Here is a 22,208-nt window from a genome sequence, read left to right as displayed (position 1 = left end):
ATTGACTGGGTGTCATAGATGTCAACATCTTCCACCCTTGGATCATTTCCCATCCCTTAAGTCTCTTCAACTTGAAGGGTTTGAGAAATTGAAGTACATATCAGACAATACCAGCAGCAGTAATAGTATGAGTGATGAGATGATGACGTCCCTGGAGTTCCTCAGGGTTGTAAATTGCCCTGTTCTGAAGGGATGGTGGAGGGCGCACACTCATAACAGTGCTTCTTCTCCTTCATCAACGGAAAATCTGTCGTTGCCTTCTTTTCCCTGTCTTTCTACATTTTGGATCTGGGATTGTCCTAATCTAACTTCCATGCCTCTATATCCAAATGTGGAGACAATATCTCTCTATAAGAGCAGCTGGAAGGTTGTTGATTCCTTGTTTGGTAGAGGAGCATCTGATATTACACATGATGTTGGTGTTGTTGTCTCTGCCTCTTCTTCTTCCGCTCATCTCTCCAAATTAACACATCTGTCACTAGTTAAAATTGAGGATTTGGAATGTATAACGTCTCAAGGAATGGGCAACGTCCCATCACTCCAATCGCTTTACATTGCCAGTTGCCCAAATTTGGCATTACTACCATATCATGGGATGGGCAACCTCGCATCCTTTCGGGAGCTTACAGTTAGAAATTGCTCCAATTTGACATCAATGTTAGAAGGGATCGCCAATCTTACATCACTTCAGAAGCTTACAATTGGAGATTGCTCTAATCTGACATTACTGCCAGAAGTGGTCGTCAACCTCCCATCACTCCAATCGCTTACGATTGGATCTTTCCCAAAGTTGGTATCACTACTGGAAGAAATAAGCAATCTCACGTCACTGCAGCACCTTGCAAGAATTTTGCCCTAATTTGGCATCACTGCCAGAAGGGATTCGTCGACTCCCCAACTTAAATAGATTGGAAATTTCGTATTGCGACATGTTAAGCGAAAGATGCAAGAAAGAAACAGGTGAGGATTGGCCTAAGATTGCTCACATCCCATCCATTTCTAATATTTATTAAGGTACGTTTTCTAACTTGTTTCAATTTGCACTAGCTTTATTCAGTAGAAACTATAAAATATTCAAATGTCATTCTCGTTTCTTAATTTTATTCTTCATTCTTCATTCATCACCAACATTTTATTTTTCTTTTCAGATGACATACCATATGGTCAAAGATTTTATCCACACTTTTGCTTTCTCGTTGAGCAACACTGATTCCAAAGCAAAGAAGTATGCATTCTTTACCCACTAACTTCACTTATTTTTATTTATTTTTTAAAAGGAAATCAATTAGTGACTTCGACACGGCAGTCTACTATTTTAGAGACTTCATTTTAGCCTCTTCCTGGTCACCATTGTGTGATTCACCAATACTAAAAATCAAATCCAAGACGTGCCATGTGAAATACGAATCTGGAATTTATACCCAAACACTGAGCCACCTGTGGTGATTACTTCAATTTTTTTAATTTCTCTTTAATTTCCCTTGTCTTTTTCAGGTGCTGAAACCAAGGACGGTTTAAGCGTTTAGATGGAATTGAAGCTACCAAGTAACCGGCCAGATGACAATTTGTACGGACTTCTTTAATTCAATTATCATATTGCACAACCGTGTCAGTTCTTGGCAATTTCCAAACTATATAAAAAAGCTTTCAAACTTTTTCGGTTTTGGTTTTGCTTCTTAATGTACTTTCATGGATATGCAGTACTGATTCAAAGAAGAAACAGATGGGATGAAGGAATCGAATAACCATAGAGCTTTTGCTTATACACGTGCCTCATTTCTGCGAATGCGATAAACGAAGAACGGGTTTGAGTTTCCACCATAAAATTAACTGACACTATAGGAAGTAGCCACCCATGCAAGGTCCCTCTTCATATTTTTCTTTGTTGGTTTTGTACCTTCATTCTTCCATTAATATCTCACTAGAAGGAGCTCTAAATTGAGTTTTGAACTGTGTAGTTGGATGGTCGCGTATTTTATACACAATGTTCGTGTTGAGCTTCAACAGCGGATCAAATGTCTCAGTGTTGCATGGAAGCGTGAGAGGACATCTTAAACTCTGCAGCGGATCAAATGTACTCTTGCTCCGAGCAAACAGTGAGTACTATACTAATTAATATTTCACTAAAAATTTGCCCATTTATATGTTTAATTGTTAAATTTGTGATTAAACTGAGTAACTTTGAGATACCAAGATAAATTAAATTCACTGCTTCTTGTTTTCCAGATTCAGACGAAAGTTGGCTACTTACTGGGTTTGGAATGTGAAGGACTAATAGAAGTCGTGTTTGTTAGTGCAATTTCTGTCTGGTTTGAGATGTGAAGGACTAATGAGATTGCTTTGGTGGGGAGTGTTTCCCCATAACTGATTTGTGAGTAAAATATTGAATCTCTCGACGCCTGATTAGTGAAAAGCCTTACTTTGATAGCTCCTTCTGATTTTTTTCAACATACCACTAAGTCGATTGTTTCAGAATTTGAATATATAGCTCACAATATGGTGCTCCCTGATCTGAAGTTTTCAGGTTCTGTTGAAATTTATTTTCTTGAAAACTAACTATTGAGTAAAGTGATGAACATCCATGGGATACATTATAAATTAGGCTCTAATGTGCTTCAAACTCCATTGAACTTGGTTACTGGCTTTTCTTGATCTTAACCAGGTGATGCATCGTTCTTAAACTCTCGAGAAGAATCGCTGGGAGATGAAGGTTTTGATGTATGCGTAGGGAATGTGCGTGGAACACGATGGAGTCATGGACACACATCTTTATCAGAAGAGACAGAAATGATGCGCTGCATAACCTCGACGACAAGCTCCAAAGTCTTTGTTGTTGGACATTCACAGGTTTTACACCTCTTCATCTACATCACATCTCCTTCCCTTGCTGCTACTTTTGGTGTTTACTCAATTTATTCATGTTATTAGGGAACAATCATGTCTTTAGCTGCTCTCACCCAGCCGGACACAGCAGAACTGGTTGAATCTGCCTGGTCTTTTCTGTCCAATATCATACTTGGAGCATATCACTTCTAAATTTGCACTTAGAATGGTCAAGATATATGTTGATCAGGTTTTCCTTATCTTCTTCAAAGTATACCGCATGATTGGCTTCTCTAATAGAATTGATGCATCTGTTCGTCTTTTCAGATGATTCTTTTTACTCAATGTTATGAGCTTTAAGTGGTAGTAATTTTGTTATCTTCTGTACATTATGTGTGGTGAATGGAGCATCAACTTTTTGGATTCAATATGTGATGGCCATGTTGACTACTCGGAGTGGTTGTATATGATTTTGCTTTTAATCGACGGGTTTAGGTCCCATGTCCTCCCGTTGTATGTTTTTCTTCTAGTAATATAATATGGGCGTGAGGGCCTAGCCCCCCAGCTTCGACTGGTTTCCAGCCCTCTTTACATATTTTTTTATTATATGTTGGTGTATTAAAAAAAGACACATTTTGAGTGTTCGTCCCAAGCATGAAAATACTCAAGACTGGCCTTGTAGTTTGGCCTTCTTTGGGTTGCTTTTGTTTCCAGTTGTAGAATTAAAATGTGATGATACCAGTAATGTAAATTAACTCTAACCAAATACCACGTGGGAACACAAAAGTAGCGAAAAGGAAAAGGAGCCAACCAACGACAATAATTTGAGGATTGAGATCCACTCGTTATCTTCATGTTCGATGTTTGTCAATTAAGAGATTCGGACAATTCAATTTAATTTACAGTCCTCACATTTCAGTGATCCATCTCACAAAAACCTAAAAACTCGAACGACTTATATCTCACTCTCTTGAATGGTCCAAATCTCTCAATTTGCGGCCATATTGTAACAATGGTATTATCGTGAAGCAACGGGCATTTTTAGATGTTTAATGCTAGATCTCGTGCCTTTTTGTGCCCCTACATCAATTTTTTTTTGTTCAAGGCCCCTATGTCGATTAGCGCGTGCGGAAGGCCTTTTTATAATTACGGCATTCTACGCGCGATTTATACAATTTAAATGTATTTATCTACATGGCTTTGAAAAGTGAATTAAACATTAAAAGAATGAATGTAATGTTATCATACATATGATGGAAGAAAAATATTTTTGTACACAACATTTCTTGTGAAGACTCCCATAAATTAACAAACACATAAAACACACAGGAAAACAACATAACACACTAATTATGAACAAAACCAACGAAATTAGGACTTCAATTTAAACACGATTAAAAAGCCACTTGCTATTTAGCTCACCAACCCCATTGAATGAAAACAAATTCAATCAGAAAACAAAATATATTAATGCCACACATGTACAAAATGTTGTGGGGGTGAGCAATACCTTATCATGGCCATGTATAACTTAATCAAAGCAACGTGAGAATTCCTGCAAAATTAAAAGAAAAGCATGCAAAGAAAAAAGAAATCAAAATTTTTTAGTACTTCATCTCAAAAGCCAGAAATTCATCTACTGCCACAATGGCAGCACCAATTTCCATTGATATAATTAAACAGTATACATAAACAAAGAAATCATCTTAACATCTTGCAGATCAACTTTTATAAAATACATCAATTGATCATCAAACAAATAAAAAATAAAGTTGAAACCTTTTCCAAGCAGATGCTACACAAACAAAAAGATATTAATGTTAATTAGACCTTAATATCCAGCTCTGGATAATTGGTAAGTATCTGCTAACCTTCCCTTATATGCTACAAATTTTGACCTTAGCTTAGGAGCAATGGAATTTGATTAGAATTATTCAGAGGACAAAATATGTCATATCCCGGCTCGGAGCGAATCACTTCCCAGGCCTGTTCCACCACCGTAGCACTATATTGTCCGCTTTGGGCTTACCATTCCCTCACGATTTTGTTTCTGGGAACTCACGAACAACTTCCCAGTAGGTCACCCATCATGGGATTGCTCTTGGTCCATTCTTGCTTAACTTCGGAGTTCCTACGGAACCCGAAGCCAGTGAGCTCCCAAAAGGTCTCGTGCTAGGTAGGGATGAGAATATACATTTAAGGATCACTCCCATGGGCGATGTGGGATGTTACAATCCACCCCCCTTAGGGGCCCAACGTCCTCATTGACACACTTCCGGCCAAGGATTGGCTCTGATACCATTTGTCACTTCCCGACCCGAGGCATATCACTTCCCGGACCTGCTCTACCATCGTAGCACGATATTGTCCGCTTTGGGCTTACCATTCCCTCACGGTTTTGTTTCTGGGAACTCACGAGCAACTTCCCAGTGGGTCACCCATCATGGGATTGCTCTTGGCCCATTCTTGCTTAACTTCGGAGTTCCTACGGAACCCGAAGCCAGTGAGCTCCCAAAATGACTCATGCTAGGTAGGGATGAGAATATATATTTAAGGATCACTCCCCTAGTCGATGTGGGATGTTACCAAATACGCGTAAACACATAACGAAATTCTTTGAGCCGCATGATATTGCTCAATATATGATGGAGTATTAATAAGTCAGATAACCACAATCAAGGCAACAACAATAAAAACAAAAGCAAAAATTCCATGCTTAAAGTAGAAAAAGTTCACTTCTGTTGTAACGGATCGACATTAGAATCAAGCAACCAAGTTATGAAATACGAATTTAAAATGTAACAATGTAATGTGTCTAATGAATTTGTGAAATCAAATAATTAAACCCTAAAAAACTACTAATATCAGTAAAAAAAACCAAAAAAAAAAAATGTTTCCAATAATTGCTAGATACGGGTTCGGTTCGAGTTCGTGGTTCAATTCGGGTACGGAATTCGGTAGTAACCTAAAGTACCATTCGTCATAAGGTACACATAGACAGTACGATATTCAGTTCGATTCGTTATGAATTCGTTAAAAATATTTATAACATACATTTTACAATATTATTTATAGTTATTATTGTAAACACGGAAAATTCCTGAAACAAAAGAGACAAGAACAACGTGCACAAACAAATATTTGTATTTTGATAGTTTTGGGTTACAATCTCTCTCTAATTTGATCCTCTGATTTGATCTCTGTAAGGTGTTGATTGGTGGATGTGCGATTGATCCAAGGGCCGTCGATGCTTGATCTTGGATGAACGTTCTTTAAGGGCCGTGGGCTTGATCTTTGAAAGTGGATTTGAGCGGATCTTCAAGGAGCCGTTGGGGCTTGATCTTGAGGAACGGTGATGAACGGATCTTCGAGGGCTTTTGGGCTTGATCTTGAAGAAACAGTGATGAACAGATCTTCAAGGGCTTTTGGGCTTAATCTTGAAGAACGGTTGGATGTGTGTGGATTTGTCGACGTTGTTAATCCAAAAGGCCGTTGGGGCTTGATCTTGGATGAACGGATGATGAACGGCGATGCTTTCTTCAAGGGCCGTCGGGGCTTGATCTTGAATTGGTGGATGATTGTTGATCTAAAGGGCCGTTGGGGCTTGATCTTGGAAGAACGATGAACGAAGAACGAAGAGAGCTTTCTTGATTCTTCGGGAACCTGGATGCTTGAGAGCTTCGGAGTTTCAGAGTTTCAGAGCTTCAGAGCTTGCTTAATGATTTTGGTTCCCCCCAAATGAATGAAATTGGCTTGTATTTATAAAATTTTCCAAGGCCTAATTTTGAATATAATATCCCAGATGAAATAAGTCGTTTCTGCCAGGTGTTGACACGTGTCCTATTTGATGACTTTTCCAACTCATTTCAATTTTCGTTGAGTCACACGCTATGTGTAAAATTTATGTAATACATGAGCGTTGACACTTTGATTTATCGGTCAACATTTATTTACCGAAATTTCGATGTCTACAAATGCCCCCACTTCAAGGCACGTCGTATACATGTGCTTGTCACGTGTAGGAGATGCGTTTTGAAGTCCCTTACTGTAGATGTCGATCCAAGGGCCGTCGAGGCTTGATCTTGAATTGGGCTGGAGATTTCTTCAAGGGCCGTTGAGGCTTGTTCTTGAACTTTTGTTTGAAATTTCTTCAAGGGCCGTCGAGGCTTGATCTTGAAGGTTGAAATTGGACCACAAGGAGCTTCATGTGGTAGATGATCCTTGGCTTTGGTAGTGGATGAATCGGCACGTATTTTGTTGCACTTGTTGACTTTCCACAGCTTATTCTTGAACTGGTTTTGATTCAAGGGTGATAGACACTTGATCTTGAATCGGACTTGTGATTTCCTCAAGGGCCATCGAGGCTTGATCTTGAATTTGGCTGGAAACTTCTTCAAGGGCCGTTGAGGCTTGATTCTTGAAGGTTAACTCGAACACATGGCAAGCAGGCACGAGGTGAAGGTGACGACTTGTTGCTTTGTTCAATCTTTCTAATTCACACCTGAGCAGTTTGGTCAACGGTGTGATCTTCAAGATTGATGGGCTATTCTTCCAGTTGGTGACTTGATCTTTAAGGATTTGATTCAAGGGTGGTGAATCGGCACGTGCAGCCCACAACGCCTAGTAAGTCGACCCAAGAATTTGAGGGTCAAAACAAGTTCACCGTCCAGAATGATTTCAACCCTGATGATATGAGATACTTTTGATTTTGAAGAAGTAGCGGATGACTCAGCACGTGCTTTGTTGCACTTGTCTCCACATGCTTCAATGTATTATTTTCCCTTGCTTTATCTGTTCCTCAGGCAGATGTGGCATCTTCTCGAGTTCTTCATCTCAGACTCTTTCTGCTGAGTTAACTGTGCATGCTGCATTCTTCTCTGCTTGTTTCTTCAGGCAGATGTGGCAGTTTCTCGAGTTCTTCAGCTCGGATTCCTTCTGCTGAGTTGACTGTGCAGACCGCATTCTTCTCTGCTTGTTCCTTCTGCACGTTGTCTCCACATGCTGCAAGGTATCATTTTCACTTGCCTTATCTGTTCTCCAGGTAGATGTGACAGCTTCTTTGGAAGTACAGCAACAGTGGGAGACGAGTACTCGAGAGCAGTGCTAGGTAGGCAATCAGGGAAGGGTTCCAAGCAGTCGGTTCCTTACCCGAGTTTGAGTGGAGGTTCCGGCATATTGCTTTCTTTATCCTTGTCTTTGCAGGTAAAAACAAGGACAAATGAAAGGACAGGGAGAGTGCATGATATAAGATACTTTTGCTTTCTACCTTGGTGATATGAGATACTTTTGCTTTGGTGTCATTTGTTTGCAGAGGTACCCCAAGGAATAAGGAACACTGAGTGACCCGAGAGGCTTTGTTGGGAAGACATTCTCGGAGATGAAGAAAGGTTCTCAGAGATGAAGAAAGGTTCTGTATGCCTGCCTTGCTATGGAAGGTGAAGGTGGACAGTTATAGGAAATTCTTTAGTACCTGTAGAGGTACTATTCTTTTACTCGTGTCGGCAACCAATGCGTGATTGATCGGTATGGCTTCACGTGCTTTCTTCTTTATCAGAAATCTTCGACAAATTGTCCGTAATTTTCGCCAAGCTGAGTGTGCATATGACAGGTGTTGACGAGGCTGAAAAAGACTAGCGCTTCTTCGATATCTAGGATCGGCGCTTCGACAAATTGCCCGTGATTTCCGCAAAGCTGAGTTTACGTGTGATGGGTGCCGACGCGTCTGGAAAAGCAAGATGCTTCTCCGATTTATGAGCTTGCCTTTTCGATTTTTGAATGACCTCTTCGAATTCTGAGCTCGCCTCTTCGATCTCTGAAATCTCATTGAGTGCTGATTTTTATAGAGGCATGCAGTTCGTTTCAAAGCACACTTGAATTTTCGCTTGTAGAAACTCCATTCTTGCACTTCTAAGATCTTGATTTGTCCGACCTTTTATTTCTTCAACACCTTTGAAAATGTCTGGACCCTTTGACCGTCGTTTTGATTTGAACCTTGGTGAAGAGGCAGTCCCACCTTCTCCAGACAACATATGGCGCCCATCCTTCATATCCCCTACTGGTCCTCTTACCGTTGGGGATTCGGTGGTGAAGAATGATATGACCGCTGCGGTGGTGGCCCGAAACCTTGTCACTCCCAGAGATAACAGACTACTTTCCAAACGGTCTGATGAGTTGGCTGTTAAGGATTCTCTGGCTCTCAGTGTGCAGTGTGCAGGTTCTGTGTCTAATATGGCCCAACGCCTATTTGCTCGAACCCGTCAAGTTGAATCATTGGCGGCTGAAGTGATGAGTCTCAAACAGGAGATTAGAGGGCTCAAGCAGGAGAATAAACAGTTGCATAAACTCGCACATAACTATGCGACAAACATGAAGAGGAAGATTGACCAGATGCAGGAATCTGATGGTCAGATTTTACTTGATCATCAGAGGTTTGTGGGTTTGTTCCATCAGCATTTGCCTTCATCTTCTGGGGCTGTACCGCGTAATGAAGCTCCAGATGATCAACCTTTGGCTCCTCTTCTTCCTGGAGTTCCGCCGAGTGGTGCGGCTTCAAACAAGCAACCTTGAAGATCCCCTCCTGTAAATTTGATTTGTCTTTTTTTTTTCTTTTTTTTTAAATTTTTATGACATGCGAAACGCGAATTTATGTAAATTTTTTAGAGAAATAAATAAAAGATGGACTTTACTAAATGCATTATATATATATATATATATATATATATATATATATTTGTATATGTTTCTCATGGTGCTAGATGCTCCCTCATTTTTTTTTATTTTTTTTCGGTGCTGGATGCACCTACCACTTCCCTTTTTTTTTATCACATGGTGCCAGACGCACCACCACCTTCATTTCCTTTTTTTTTTTGTTTTTTTAATCATGCACCTATTATTATATATATATATATATATTTTAGGGTGATGGCTGACACCATCATTTTTTATATTTATTATTATTATTATTATATATATATATATATTTTTTTATTATTTTATTATTTTATTTTATTTTATTTTCGCTTTCGGTGCCGGGTGCACCATGTCTCATCTTTTCCCTTTTTTTATAAATTATTATTATTATTTTTTTTTTGTCCTTTTCATGCATACATACATACGTACGTACATACATATAGATATATATATATATATATATATATATATATATATATAGGGTGCAGGATTGGAGCTTGGAGGAGGAAGAAGGAGGAGCACGGAGGAAGATGACTTGCTTGCTGCCGACGGTGCTACCACGGGAGGTGCAAGAGCAGCTGGTCCTGGAGTGAGCGACACTATTGTTGTTCGTCTAAGAGAGACGGAGAGAGAATTACGGTGGGCTTACGGTCTCCGAATGTCACCACTTTGCTGCTGCCTTTCCGTTGCTATCGGCCGAGACGAGGGTGCACATTGTGGTATCTGGGCTCACGGATGGGACTCTCGTTGGGCAGAGAGGAACAAGGAGCAGCCGTCTGAACTTTGAGGGAGTCGATAGCAGCAGGGAGCGGAGAACATCTCTCTTTCTTCGGCTGCTCTCATGATCTCCGGCTTTGAGTTTCTGTTTGGATGACATTGGATAACCGATCTCCATGTCCAACAAACATCTGCTCCGCATGGACTTTAAAAACGAGCTGCCTGCGTAAGTAATGATATTTCCCTGATCAGCCAACTGACCATGTTTCACCGTCGAGATCACCACGTCGACTTGCTTGATCACATTCACCGAGCTCTCGTGATCGTACAGATCACCCAGGACGAAATTGACGCCCAGAACCTTGAAGTTCTCGATGACTTTGGACTTTGCTATATTGGAGGAGGGTAGCTTATCGAACCAAAACGTGGGTGGGGTACTGCTGCTGACGGTGCTGCTACAGGAGGAGCGAGAGCAGCTGGTCCTTGGTCGGACCTTTTGACCCGGCCGCGATCAAGCTCAGCACCACGTGGATGGACAGCGGCTTTGAGGGAAATGTAATAGTTGACGGTGGAGCTATGGAGACGAGTGGGCTTGAGGGGTGTACGGACCGAGAGAGAGATGAGAGTTAGCTGAGAGACGGACCTGGATTCTAGCTTGAGGTCCGTGAGCTCGCCGGACTTGGATTTGGGTGACATCCTCCTCTTATGCCGTTCTTCTCTCTTTCTGCCCCAACAAAACATCCCAACTTTTCCTGCAATTTCCCATCCTGCTAAACTTTCATCCCAAAATTGTGGGTTCAAATTCCATTCCACCTAGACCTTCCCGGTGTCTTGTTCTTGCTTTTTCTTCCACTTCTTCTTAGGCTGCCAGAGGGAGAATGCAAATTCTCGTTTCCTTGGGCAAGAATCAAGCTTTTCGTACACAATCCCCGCCACCTAAACTGATTTCAGCTTCCTTTTCCAGTTTTTCATCCGTAAAATTTTGGGGGGGGGTTGCAATGTTGCGCCAAGGGATAACTGTTCTACTCACCGGCGGGTTGTTTCTTCTGTTCTGCCGGTTTTACCTGGACCGTACTAGGAACAGCAGCATGTACATAAGGGAAACCTACAGGTACAAGCTGGTGTGGCCCGGAGGATTGTGCTGCAGCAAACTGATCATGCATAAGAGCATGCAAGGATAAGTTACCGCCTTTCATGTTGCTGGCAGCTGTAGTAGCTGCCGCCTTTGCAGGATCATTGGTGCTCATATTAGAATGTGTAACGGGAGGGCAAAGTGACAACATCCCACTCGAGGAAGTCCCAGATGAGCCTTGTGACTGCTGCTGTTGCTCAGGTCTGCGTCTTGGACCATGGTAATACCCACTTGAAGGAGATTGAGTAGAGGTGTTACTATTGGAATGTAGAGCTTGGGCCTGCATGTAGGTATTAGAGAAGAACAACTGCGCTTGCTGAAGCAATTGCTTAGATAAATGTTGTTGTTGGTGCTGGTGCTGATGTTGATTATCCGAATAGCTTCTCAAATATTTATAGCTCTTGGAGGCTGCTGTTTGTGCATGGCTATAAGGAGGAGGTGTTCGAAACCCTGAACTCGATGAGGAATACACGGACTTGGCATCCATGGTGCTCGAGCTTCGAAAATGACTAATGCTGCTCTTTCTCCTCTGCCTCCCACCTGGAGAGCTTGGCTGCTTGTATTTCTTGTGTTTGATGTTGTTTTGTTTTTCCACCGCCACGTGGTTATGGTGATTAGGGTTTTGCTGGCATGGATCCTGGCATCGCAGGCCAAGCAGAGAAAGGCCCAGTAGGCCGAGTGCGGAGAAAAGCTTCCATCTTCTGATTTAATTTTGTTTTTTCCTCCTTTTTTTTTCCGAAGAAACTGTAATTTAATTTTGTACAAAGAAAATTGCAAATTTTCTTAACAAAATAAATTCGTAATAAAATTGACCTTCTTTAATAAAACATTTATTCTTTTTATTTTGATGTGACTGAACTCGAAAAATTTGAACATTCGAGCTGCCTACGTACCCCTCCAAAGAAGAGATCAAGTCGTAACGTAGTTCAAATACATACATATTTTTTTTTGGTATTTTCTTTTTTGTGCCGTTTGCAGTTTTAACTCATGCAGACAAGAAGTGTTTGGTGTTGCCTTTTATGCTCGTGCAGACCAGGAGCGTTGGTGTCACATTTTATGCTCGTGCGAATCAGGAGCGTTGTGCCATGCAGTTTAGGCTCGTGCAAGCGATGAGCCTTGTGTCCTATAGTTTAGGCTCGTGTGGACAAGGAGCTTTGGTTCGTGCAGTTTAGGCTCGTGCGAACAAGGAGCATTGGTTCGTGCAGCTTAGGCTCGTGCGAACAAGGAGCATTGGTGTCGCCTTTTATGCTCGTGCAGACCAGGAACGTTGGTGTTGCCTTTTATGCTCGTGCAGACCAGACCAGGAGCGTTGGTGTTGCCTTTTATGCTCGTGCAGACCAGGAGCATTGGTGTTGCCTTTTATGCTCGTGCAGACCAGGAGCATTGTGCCATGCAGTTTAGGCTCGTGCAAGCGAGGAGCTTTGGTTCGTGCAGTTTAGGCTCGTGCGAACAAGAAGCATTGTGAATTTGTTAAACGATCCTGGAGAGGCTTTCCTTGCAATTTTCATAGCAAGGAATCTTGACCGAGTGATTGAAGAAGTCTTCAGGAAAGAAATCGCGCATCGTGATGGGGATGGATGGTCTATGTGTTGAAATTTCATCATCTTCAACACGTTCACGTTGCTTTGAAGGTTGACAAGAGCTGCTTTGCCCCCTTTCCGATTGGCGGACTTGTGGATGAGACGTATGCTTCTTGTGCAATTTCTTAGGAGTGACTTGAGTCCATCCTTCAACTTTGCTTGTCTTGGAGGATGCCCCCAGCGGTTGAGGTGAAAACTTTGAGTCGGAAGAGCCAGAAGTGAAAGTGGTATAGTTTGACTTCACCACATCGTCAAGATCTAGCTCGATGATTCCTTTCTGAGCCAGCTTCATGATGAGATCTTTCAGCACGAAACATTTTTCTGTCGGATGACTGATGAAGCGGTGGAATTTACAGTACCTTGGACTGTCAGTGCGATTCATCTCTTCTGGCCGTTTGCACTCAGGCAAACTAATCACCTTCTTTTCCAGCAAGTCTTCTAACATGGCAACCACATCAGAGTCGAGGAATGGATAAGTCCTCTCCTCAAGCTCCTTCAAAGTGCGTCTACGCATCTCTTGATCACGAAAAGCTTCGGTTTGAATTGCCTTGCCTCGTGTAGGGATTTTGACGGGAGCTGTGTTGACCGTCATTGCTTCCTTGGTGGGTTTCCACGCAGTCTTCTCCAACTTTGGCCCAAGAACTTTATCGTTCTTGTAGTCGGCGATCGGTTCTTTCTTCCCATGATGGGCGATGCTCAACTCCATGTCATGGGCGCGAGTGGCCAATTCCTCGAAAGTCCGTGGTTTAATGCCTTGAATGATGTATTGCAAACCCCATTGCATGCCTTGGATGCACATCTCGATTGAAGAGGTTTCCGAGAGCCTGTCTTTACAGTCGAGGCTTAGAGTGCGCCATCTGTTGATGTAGTCAATGACTGGCTCATCCTTCCATTGCTTTGTGCTCGTTAGCTCTAGCATGCTCACAGTGCGACGGGTGTTGTAGAAGCGGTTGAGGAATTCCCTTTCCAACTGTTCCCAGCTGTTGATGGACTCAGGCTCTAGGTCCGTGTACCACTAAAAGGCGTTTCCTTTCAGTGAGCGCACAAACTGCTTGGCGAGGTAGTCCCCTTCGGTTCCTGCGTTGTTGCAAGTTTCAACGAAGTGGGCAACGTGCTGTTTCGGGTTTCCCTTTCCATCAAATTGCATGAACTTTGGTGGTTGATAACCCCTCGGCATCCTTAAGGCATCGATCTTCTTTGAATACGGCTTTGAGTACAACCCGGAGGTATTTGAGCTCCCTTCGTACTGTGCCTTGATGGTGTTGGTGATAATCTCTTGCAGCTGCTGGATAGAAAGAGATCTCATGAGTGCCGCTGCTTGGTCTGGCTCCGGCTTCACATCGTTTTTCTCCACCTGAGGCTCATCTTCTTCGTCATCTTTTCTCTTTAGTGGATCATTCTCTGGGTCGGGGTTCTCGTCGTCCTGTGGCTTCAGTCGGCTGACGAGTGCAGCGATTTGCAAGTCTTTTTCTTCAACAATCCGTGTTAGCCTTGCGATCGCTTCATTCATTTGAGCCAGTTGTTCTTCGATGGAGGTAACGCCGATGGTCATGACTTGTGCAACCAATAGACGTGACTTTCCTTTAGACATCCAAGATGTTGACGAAGAACGTCGTTGGCTGTTTTGGGATGTCATCTTGTGTGCCTCAACAGCATGCTTCGGTGCCCTCAGCGAGGTCAGGTTGATGACAGACTCACACCTTTGATGCTCCCCTTGTTCTTTTAGCGGCACAAACATTGAAGTGGCATGTTGAGGAGCGGTTGTGGCGCCAATGGATTGTCCATTTGCGGCAGAAGTGCTTAGGATCCATCCCTCAGTGGTTGCGAGAGACGCCTGTCCCTTACTTGATGCCATTGACTTTGAGGTGTGTTTGGATTCCTTGAACGGAGAAAGAGATGAGAGGTAGAGATTGTCCCACTGGGCGTGCCAATTTGTAAACACGGAAAATTCCTGAAACGAAATAGACAAGAACAACGTGCACAAACAAATATTTGTATTTTGATAGTTTTGGGTTACAATCTCTCTCTAATTTGATCATCTGATTTGATCTCCGTAAGGTGTTGATTGGTGGATGTGCGATTGATCCAAGGGTCGTCGAGACTTGATCTTGGATGAACGTTCTTTAAGGGCCGTGGGCTTGATCTTTGAAAGTGGATTTGAGCGGATCTTCAAGGAGCCGTTGGGGCTTGATCTTGAGGAACGGTGATGAACGGATCTTCGAGGGCTTTTGGGCTTGATCTTGAAGAAACAGTGATGAACAGATCTTCAAGGGCTTTTGGGCTTAATCTTGAAGAACGGTTGGATGTGTGTGGATTTGTCGACGTTGTTGATCCAAAAGGCCGTTGTGGCTTGATCTTGGATGAACGGATGATGAACGGCGGTGCTTTCTTCAAGGGCTGTCGGGGCTTGATCTTGAATTGGTGGATGATTGTTGATCTAAAGGGCCGTTGGGGCTTGATCTTGGAAGAACGATGAACGAAGAACGAAGAGAGCTTTCTTGATTCTTCGGGAACCTGGATGCTTGAGAGCTTCGGAGTTTCAGAGCTTCAGAGCTTGCTTAATGATTTTGGTTCCCCCCAAATGAATGAAATTGGCTTGTATTTATAGAATTTTCCAAGGCCTAATTTTGAATATAATATCCCAGATGAAATAAGTCATTTCTGCCAGGTGTTGACACATGTCCTATTTGATGACTTTTCCAACTCATTTCAATTTTCGTTGAGTCACACGCTACGTGTAAAATTTATGTAATACATGAGCGTTGACACTTTGATTTATCGGTCAACATTTATTTACCGAAATTTCGATGTCTACAATTATAAACAATTATTTTTGTTTAAATTGATTATTTGTAAGCAACAAATAAAAAACAATTAATTCACTTAATTGTCTAGTCAGAATAATATAGGCTTAAATGTTAAAATGGTTATTGTGTTTTAGTCATTGAGTTAATTTAGTCCATGTGTTTTCAATTTGGCCAATTTGGTTGTTTTAGTCATTGGGTCAATTTAGTCCCTGTGTTTTCAATTTGGCCAATTTGGTTATTGTGTTTATCTCCGTTAGCCAATTAAGGACATTTTATCTAATTTTTGAATTTTTTTTTATAAATTATTATAAAATTATTTATTTGATTTAAAATATTTAAAAATGAAATAAAATTAAAAATTAAAAAATATATATTCTTCTCCCAACTCTCCGACCTCCTCCCTAACATTACCCATCTCTTTTCTATGTCACAACCTTAATCATTTTTCAGATTGGAAGTTTTATCTCTTATATGTGTTATTTCTCATTGACTTTCATTTTTCTGTAAAGAGAGAGGGTAATTATATCTCATATAATTTTTCTTATGAATTTTTTAAAAGAGATTGAATGAAATGTCCTTAATTGGCTAATATAGACAAACACGATGACTAAATTAGTCAAATAAACTACACAAATACTAAATTGGACATATGGCTATAACACATGGACTATTTTGACATTTAAGCCTTGTATTAAATAATCACCGGATTATTAAATCAGACCCATTTATTTTAGGAACTATTTTGACACTTAATTGTCTATGTTAGCCAATTCAGGACATTTCATTCAATCTCTTTTAAAAAATTCATAAGAAAAATTATATGAGATATAATTACCCTTTCTCTTTACAGAAAAATGAAAGTCAATGAGAAATAACACATATAAGAGATAAAACTTCCAATCTGAAAAATGATTAAGGTTGTGACATAGAAAAGAAAGGGGGTAATGTTAGGGAGAAGGTCGGAGAGTTGGGAGGAGAATATATATTTTTTAATTTTTAATTTTATTTCATTTTTAAATATTTTAAATCAAATAAATAATTTTATAAATAAGTTTATAATAATTTATAATTTTTTTTTCTAAAATTAGATAAAATGTCCTTAATTGGCTAACGAAGATAAACACAAGGACCAGATTGGCTAAATTGAAAACACATGGACTAATTTGACCCAATGAATAAAGCACAAGGACCAAATTGGCCAAATTGAAAACACATGGACTAAATTGAGTCAATAACTAAAACATAAGAACCATTTTAACATTTAAGCCAATAATATAAATATTACATTAATATGGAACTTGGGAAATGCTATCGGCCTCCTCCGACTCTTTACGGGGTGGTTTGGGAGTGAGGTGCTTTAAAAAAAAGCACCCATGAAAAAAAACTGTAAGGGTTTTAGGTGTTTGGTAAACTAAAAAAAAAGGGCTTATTTTGGAAGCTGCTGTGAGAATAAGCTGAAATCAAAGGAAAAAGCTGAAGCAGCTATTTGTAGCTTTGGAAACTGGCTTTTTTTTCAAAGCACATGGAGTTACAGTGCTCCTTTAATGAAAAGACCCACTATCATAATGCTTTTTTTTTCTTTCCAAAAGCACTTTTACAAAAATGTTTACCAAACACTCAGCTGATTTATTTCACAGCCACTTATTCTCATAGCACAACCGATTATTCTCACAACAGTTTTTTTTCAAAGCACAGCATCTTCTCTGAAAAATCAGTACTCCAGATGGAATCCTCAACTAACACAATAAAAATATTAAAAAGTACAATTAAACTTTATATTTTATCTCTCTTCCTCTCCCTCATCGTCTTCCCTCTACCTGACGAAAACCAGAAGCACAGAGCTTCCCAAAATTCCAGTTGTTTCGATCCTCTCTTCCCAAAAATTACAGCTTTTCTGTAATCTGATTAGAAATTATTGGAGATGGTTAGATGAACCACCGAATCCAAAAAGTACTGGTACGTCCGTACCGGTACGGAATTCGGACGGGATTTCACCGAATCTGGCAACCATATGAAGAAAAGTATGATGCTTCAGTGCAGCAGCAGAGTTGGAAGTCAGAGTCGTATGATTCTTTCATTTGATCAGATTCAAGATTTCGAAACCAAAATGGATGTCGTGCCTTTTTGTGCCCCTATGTTGGTTTTATTTTTTTTGTTCAAAACCCCTATGTCGATTATTACGAGCATTATCCCATATATATGGCGAATTGCGTATATTTCATTAATTTGTTGACAATGTCATATTCTATGGAGAAAATTAACGTGCTTTTGTTTGGACAGGGAGTGCAACTGTGCAACCGTGTACATTCTACCTGCAAAATGGTCAGTGCAGGTTTGGATCTACATGCAAATGAGGTACAACCTCTCAGCTTCATCTCTCGTTGATATGCATGTAGTTCAATATCCGGTTGGGTCTGTGCTGGCCACCCTGGCTCCATCATCCTCATCATCGGATCTCCGGCCTCGAAGGTACTCCTTTACTTGCTCGGCGTTTCAATTTCGCTTTGTTTGAGCTCGATTTGGGCTAATTTCGTAATCTGGGGTTTCTAGGGTTTCGTGTTTGGTTCGGTAATGTGGGGTTGTGATTGGGGTTTTGTTCTGGTTTGGGGGTGACTTTTAGAGCAAATGTGGCAATTGGGGCTGACGAGCAGCGAGTCATATCCGGAGAGACCTGGCGTGCCCAACTGTGTCTACTACATGCGAACCGGGTTCTGTGGATACGGTGGTCGGTGCCGGTACAACCATCCTCGTGATCGTGCTGCGGTAAGTCCTTGTTCGTTGTAAACTTGCATTGCAATCGGTTAATGAGCTTTTTCGATACTGCTTAATTGCCAGGTTTTGATATGTAAACTAGTACCAAGCTTTTCAGTTATAGGTGACTGCAACAGGATATATAGGTTGTTTTGAATTTTCGTAAGTTTGAGTGTTTTGTTGCAGGTAGTTTTTTGTCCCTTTACCTGAAACTAGATGATTGTTTGTTTGCTGAGAAAGCTGGGGAAAAGAATGGGAACTATTTTTGGAATTTATTTGACATAGTTAAACTAGTCTATATTTGATGAAAATGCCTAATATTTGTGTTTTGGGCTCGGTGCAGTGGGAAATGTCGTCTTAGTTACAACTGCTTGGATTTTATTGGTAACTTAAATCGTCTTTGCTTGTGAATTTTGTTATCTTTTGTTTATGATTTCGGTTTGATGCTGCACGTAGGTCATGGCAACTGTAAGAGCTACAGGGGATTACCCAGAGATAGTAGGGGAACCTGTATGTGAGGTATGCAGTAGTTTTCTGATCTGTTGTAAAATGTGAATTTCCTGCCTGATAATGACAATGGAGATCTGGAAACTTTTTGGCAACTTTGTTATGTTGTCCATTTATTTGTTTGAGCTTTGAACTTCATATGTGATTGTGGCATATGTTTGTCTAATGTGCAGTATTATTTAAAGACTGGGACCTGTAAATTTGGTGCGTCCTGCAACTTCCACCATCCAAAACATGGAGCTGGATCCTTAAACCGAGCTCACCTAAATATTTATGGATACCCATTACGACCGGTTTGATTTCCTCTCTGACTCTGTCTCTCTGTTTCCCTCTCATCCACATATGGGTGTGTGTAGACTTTTGTGAAATTTGTGGAGCAAGTGGCTCACAGTTGTTTTTTTTTTAAATTATATTTTTTTTATAACAGGGCGAGAATGAATGCTCCTACTATTTGAAAACGGAGCAATGCAAATTTGGCATAACCTGTAAATTCCATCATCCACAGCCTGCTGGAACAACAATACCGGCTTCTGCACCCCAATCTTATCTGTCGGTGCAGTCTCCTGTGCCTTTGGCAGAACAGTATTTGGGGGGGGGGGGCATCCACCAGTTTGAGGGTGGCTAGGCCTCCACTATTAACTGGATCATATGTGCAAGGGACTTACGGTCCTGTCTTGATTCCTCCCGGAGTTGTTCCGATTCAGGGTTGGAGTCCGTATTCGGTATGATAAAGACATATTCAGGTTGATATATGATTGAAGTTCATTACTAATGGTAATATGTTATTACTTGGTGCAGGCACCTCTTAGTCCTGTACCATCTCCTGGAGCTCAACCCACAGTTGGAGCAACTTCTTTATATGGAGTAACACAGCTATCTTCTCCAATACACGGACTTGCAAGCCCTTATACCTCCATACCCTCTTCTGTTGGTCCTTCTAGCAGCAACCGGAGTGAACAAGTTTTCCCAGAGAGGCCTGGCGAACTTGAATGCGAGTATTATCTGAAAACTGGGGACTGTAAATATGGACCATCTTGTAGGTATCATCATCCTCGGGATCGAACTGTACCGAGAATAACGTGTCTCCTTAGTCCGATGGATCTCCCACTCCGTCCGGTATGCAAAGTTGTTTTATATTATTTTTGATGAATTTTTATTTTTAGTTTTTTAAATTCCGCTGTTAGAAGTTATCAAGTTCATCACTTGGTTATCCAAGTTGGTAGACCCAAGAGTTGTTTTTCTTTTACTCGATTAAACAGTAATCTTTTTCCAAAAGGGGATTGTGGGATGCTACTATCATATCTAAAGGCATACCTGGTTGGCATCCTTTGTACAACCAAATGAAATACAAATTAGGTGGCAAAGAAAAGGCTGTCATACTATGTTTATAGGTTGAGTAAGCAGTCTTCTTTTATTAAGGTTATATTTTGTACAAGAATATTTAATGAGCATCAACCAACAGGGGCTCATTAGGGTGGCTGAGGCACATGGGTTTGTCCCGTGTGGTCTCAGGTTTGAAACCCAAAGGTACCTGTCCAGATTTGCTAGTGTTTCATGCCCCCAAATATTGTAGGGTTGTACGGTGGGCCCCAGTTTAGAAGATGTGTCAATGAGCATAAGTAGTTGTATGGTTAATGTAGGAATAATGTTTATGTGTAATGTGCTCAATATAGGAATCAGATGACACGGCAACACATTATAAGTTGTAACTCGAAAAACAAATTTGCCTCTGGTTGCTGAAAAACCTTATGAAATAGTTTTTTTATCCAAAAGGTCCTTATGGAATAAGGGAGCAAGATGACAGAAGGTTCCTTGACTGGAAAACCTTTGCTGCAGTCGTGAAACAAAATAATCTATGCTTGAGTTTTGTGCTTCCGCACTTGCATTATTCTCAGTGCTCACTTTATGTTTTATATTTTTGCTTTCTCTATATTACGGTTACTTTTTATCAGTTTGATCATCGTTGATAGAATTGCTATTGCTGTCATTCTTTGAGATGTCTTTCCCCTCTAATGTAGGGTTGCTTTTCTTTATCTGGTCTTGCTGGTTCAGAGTCTTCTTCTTCACATTTTTTGTTTTATTATTTAAATTTGGTTGGCCGCTTTGTAACAAAAGTATTATCGTGAAGCAACATACGTTTTTAGATTTTTATTGTGAAGCAACAAAAGTATTATCGTGCCTTTTTGTGCCCGTGTTGATTATTATGAGCATTATACCATATATGTAGTGAATTGCGTATATTTCATTAATTTGTTAAACAATGTCATATTCGATGGAGAAAATTAACGTGCTTTTGTTTGGACAGGGAGTGCAGCCGTGTACATTCTACCTGCAAAATGGCCAGTGCAAGTTTGGATCTACATGCAAATTTGACCATCCAGTGCAGAGCATGAGGTGCAACCTCTCAGCTTCATCTCTCGTTGATATGCCTCCTGTTCAATACCCGGTTGGGTCTCTGCTGGCCACCCTGGCTCCATCATCCTCATCATCGGATCTCCGGCCCGAATTACTTTCAGCTTCCAAAAAGGATAGAGTGCCTTCTTCCGGGAACACCTCAAGTAGTTCAGGTGGATTGATTTTTTCAAAGAGCGGTTCTGTTTCACTATCTGATGTGCAACTGTCCAGTCAGATTTCATCCCCTTTGAGCAATAGCAGAAGCACGAGACCAGGTGGCGAGTTTCGTCGATCAATTTAAAGTAACACCCAAAGCCGGACGTTCATTATCTCCAGCAGCGCTGTTTATACAGATGTAGACGTAAATGTGTAACGGGTCAATTGTGCAAAGGGCGTCGTATTTCGGTTTATGGTTCGGTCTGTCAACCAAATCTGTTTATCCCACAGAGTAGTAGGAAAGGCACACACACTGTTGATGCTTGTGTCGATTCGATAGCACAGCAATCCAATACAAATTCCAACACACACTGTTAATTATTAATTACGATGAATAAATAAGTACAGAAGATGCCAAGCAACTTAAAGACAACACAACGTGGAGGACTTCACATCTCAGCCGTTTATTGTGTATCATGCGGTTATAAATCAATTGTCTTTTATTATTTAAAATTAAACACAAATAATATCTGATGAAAACTGATCACATGATATACAATAAATGGTTGAAATGGGTAGATTCCTATAATCCCCACGTAATGGATCCGGAGGGATCCTTTTCCGCATTAAAAATCAACTTTCAATTATTAA

The 22,208-nt window shown here is 40.8% G+C and overlaps 1 protein-coding gene and 1 pseudogene across 5 annotated transcripts in view; both read left to right on the top strand.

Moving 5' to 3' along the window:
* LOC103451551 (putative disease resistance protein RGA1) overlaps positions 1-22,208 on the top strand; it is a 71,748-nt gene that overhangs the window by 7,623 nt on the left and 41,917 nt on the right. For 2 of the 5 annotated variants that reach the window (XM_070819445.1, XM_017337001.3), the window contains 8 exons: positions 1-1,014; positions 1,149-1,225; positions 1,495-1,567; positions 1,702-1,862; positions 1,959-2,096; positions 2,227-2,371; positions 2,663-2,847; positions 2,929-3,413. The exons of 1 other annotated variant lie outside the window; for it this stretch is intronic. Coding sequence is in view for 2 of the 4 variants with exons in the window: in XM_017337001.3 (XP_017192490.3) it covers positions 1-859 (859 nt within the window). In the remaining 2 variants the exon portion in view is untranslated. Of the gene's footprint in view, positions 1,015-1,148; positions 1,226-1,494; positions 1,568-1,701; positions 1,863-1,958; positions 2,097-2,226; positions 2,848-2,928; positions 3,414-22,208 lie in introns of those variants that run through there. 2 more of the 5 variants (XM_070819444.1, XM_017337000.3) reach the window with 1 other exon arrangement.
* Positions 17,524-21,979, top strand: LOC103447236 (zinc finger CCCH domain-containing protein 32-like; annotated as a pseudogene).

This window comes from Malus domestica, chromosome 03 (genome assembly GCF_042453785.1).
Source record: "Malus domestica chromosome 03, GDT2T_hap1".
Classification (NCBI taxonomy): Eukaryota; Viridiplantae; Streptophyta; class Magnoliopsida; order Rosales; family Rosaceae; genus Malus; species Malus domestica.
This window is presented reverse-complemented; position numbering and strand designations above follow the sequence as displayed.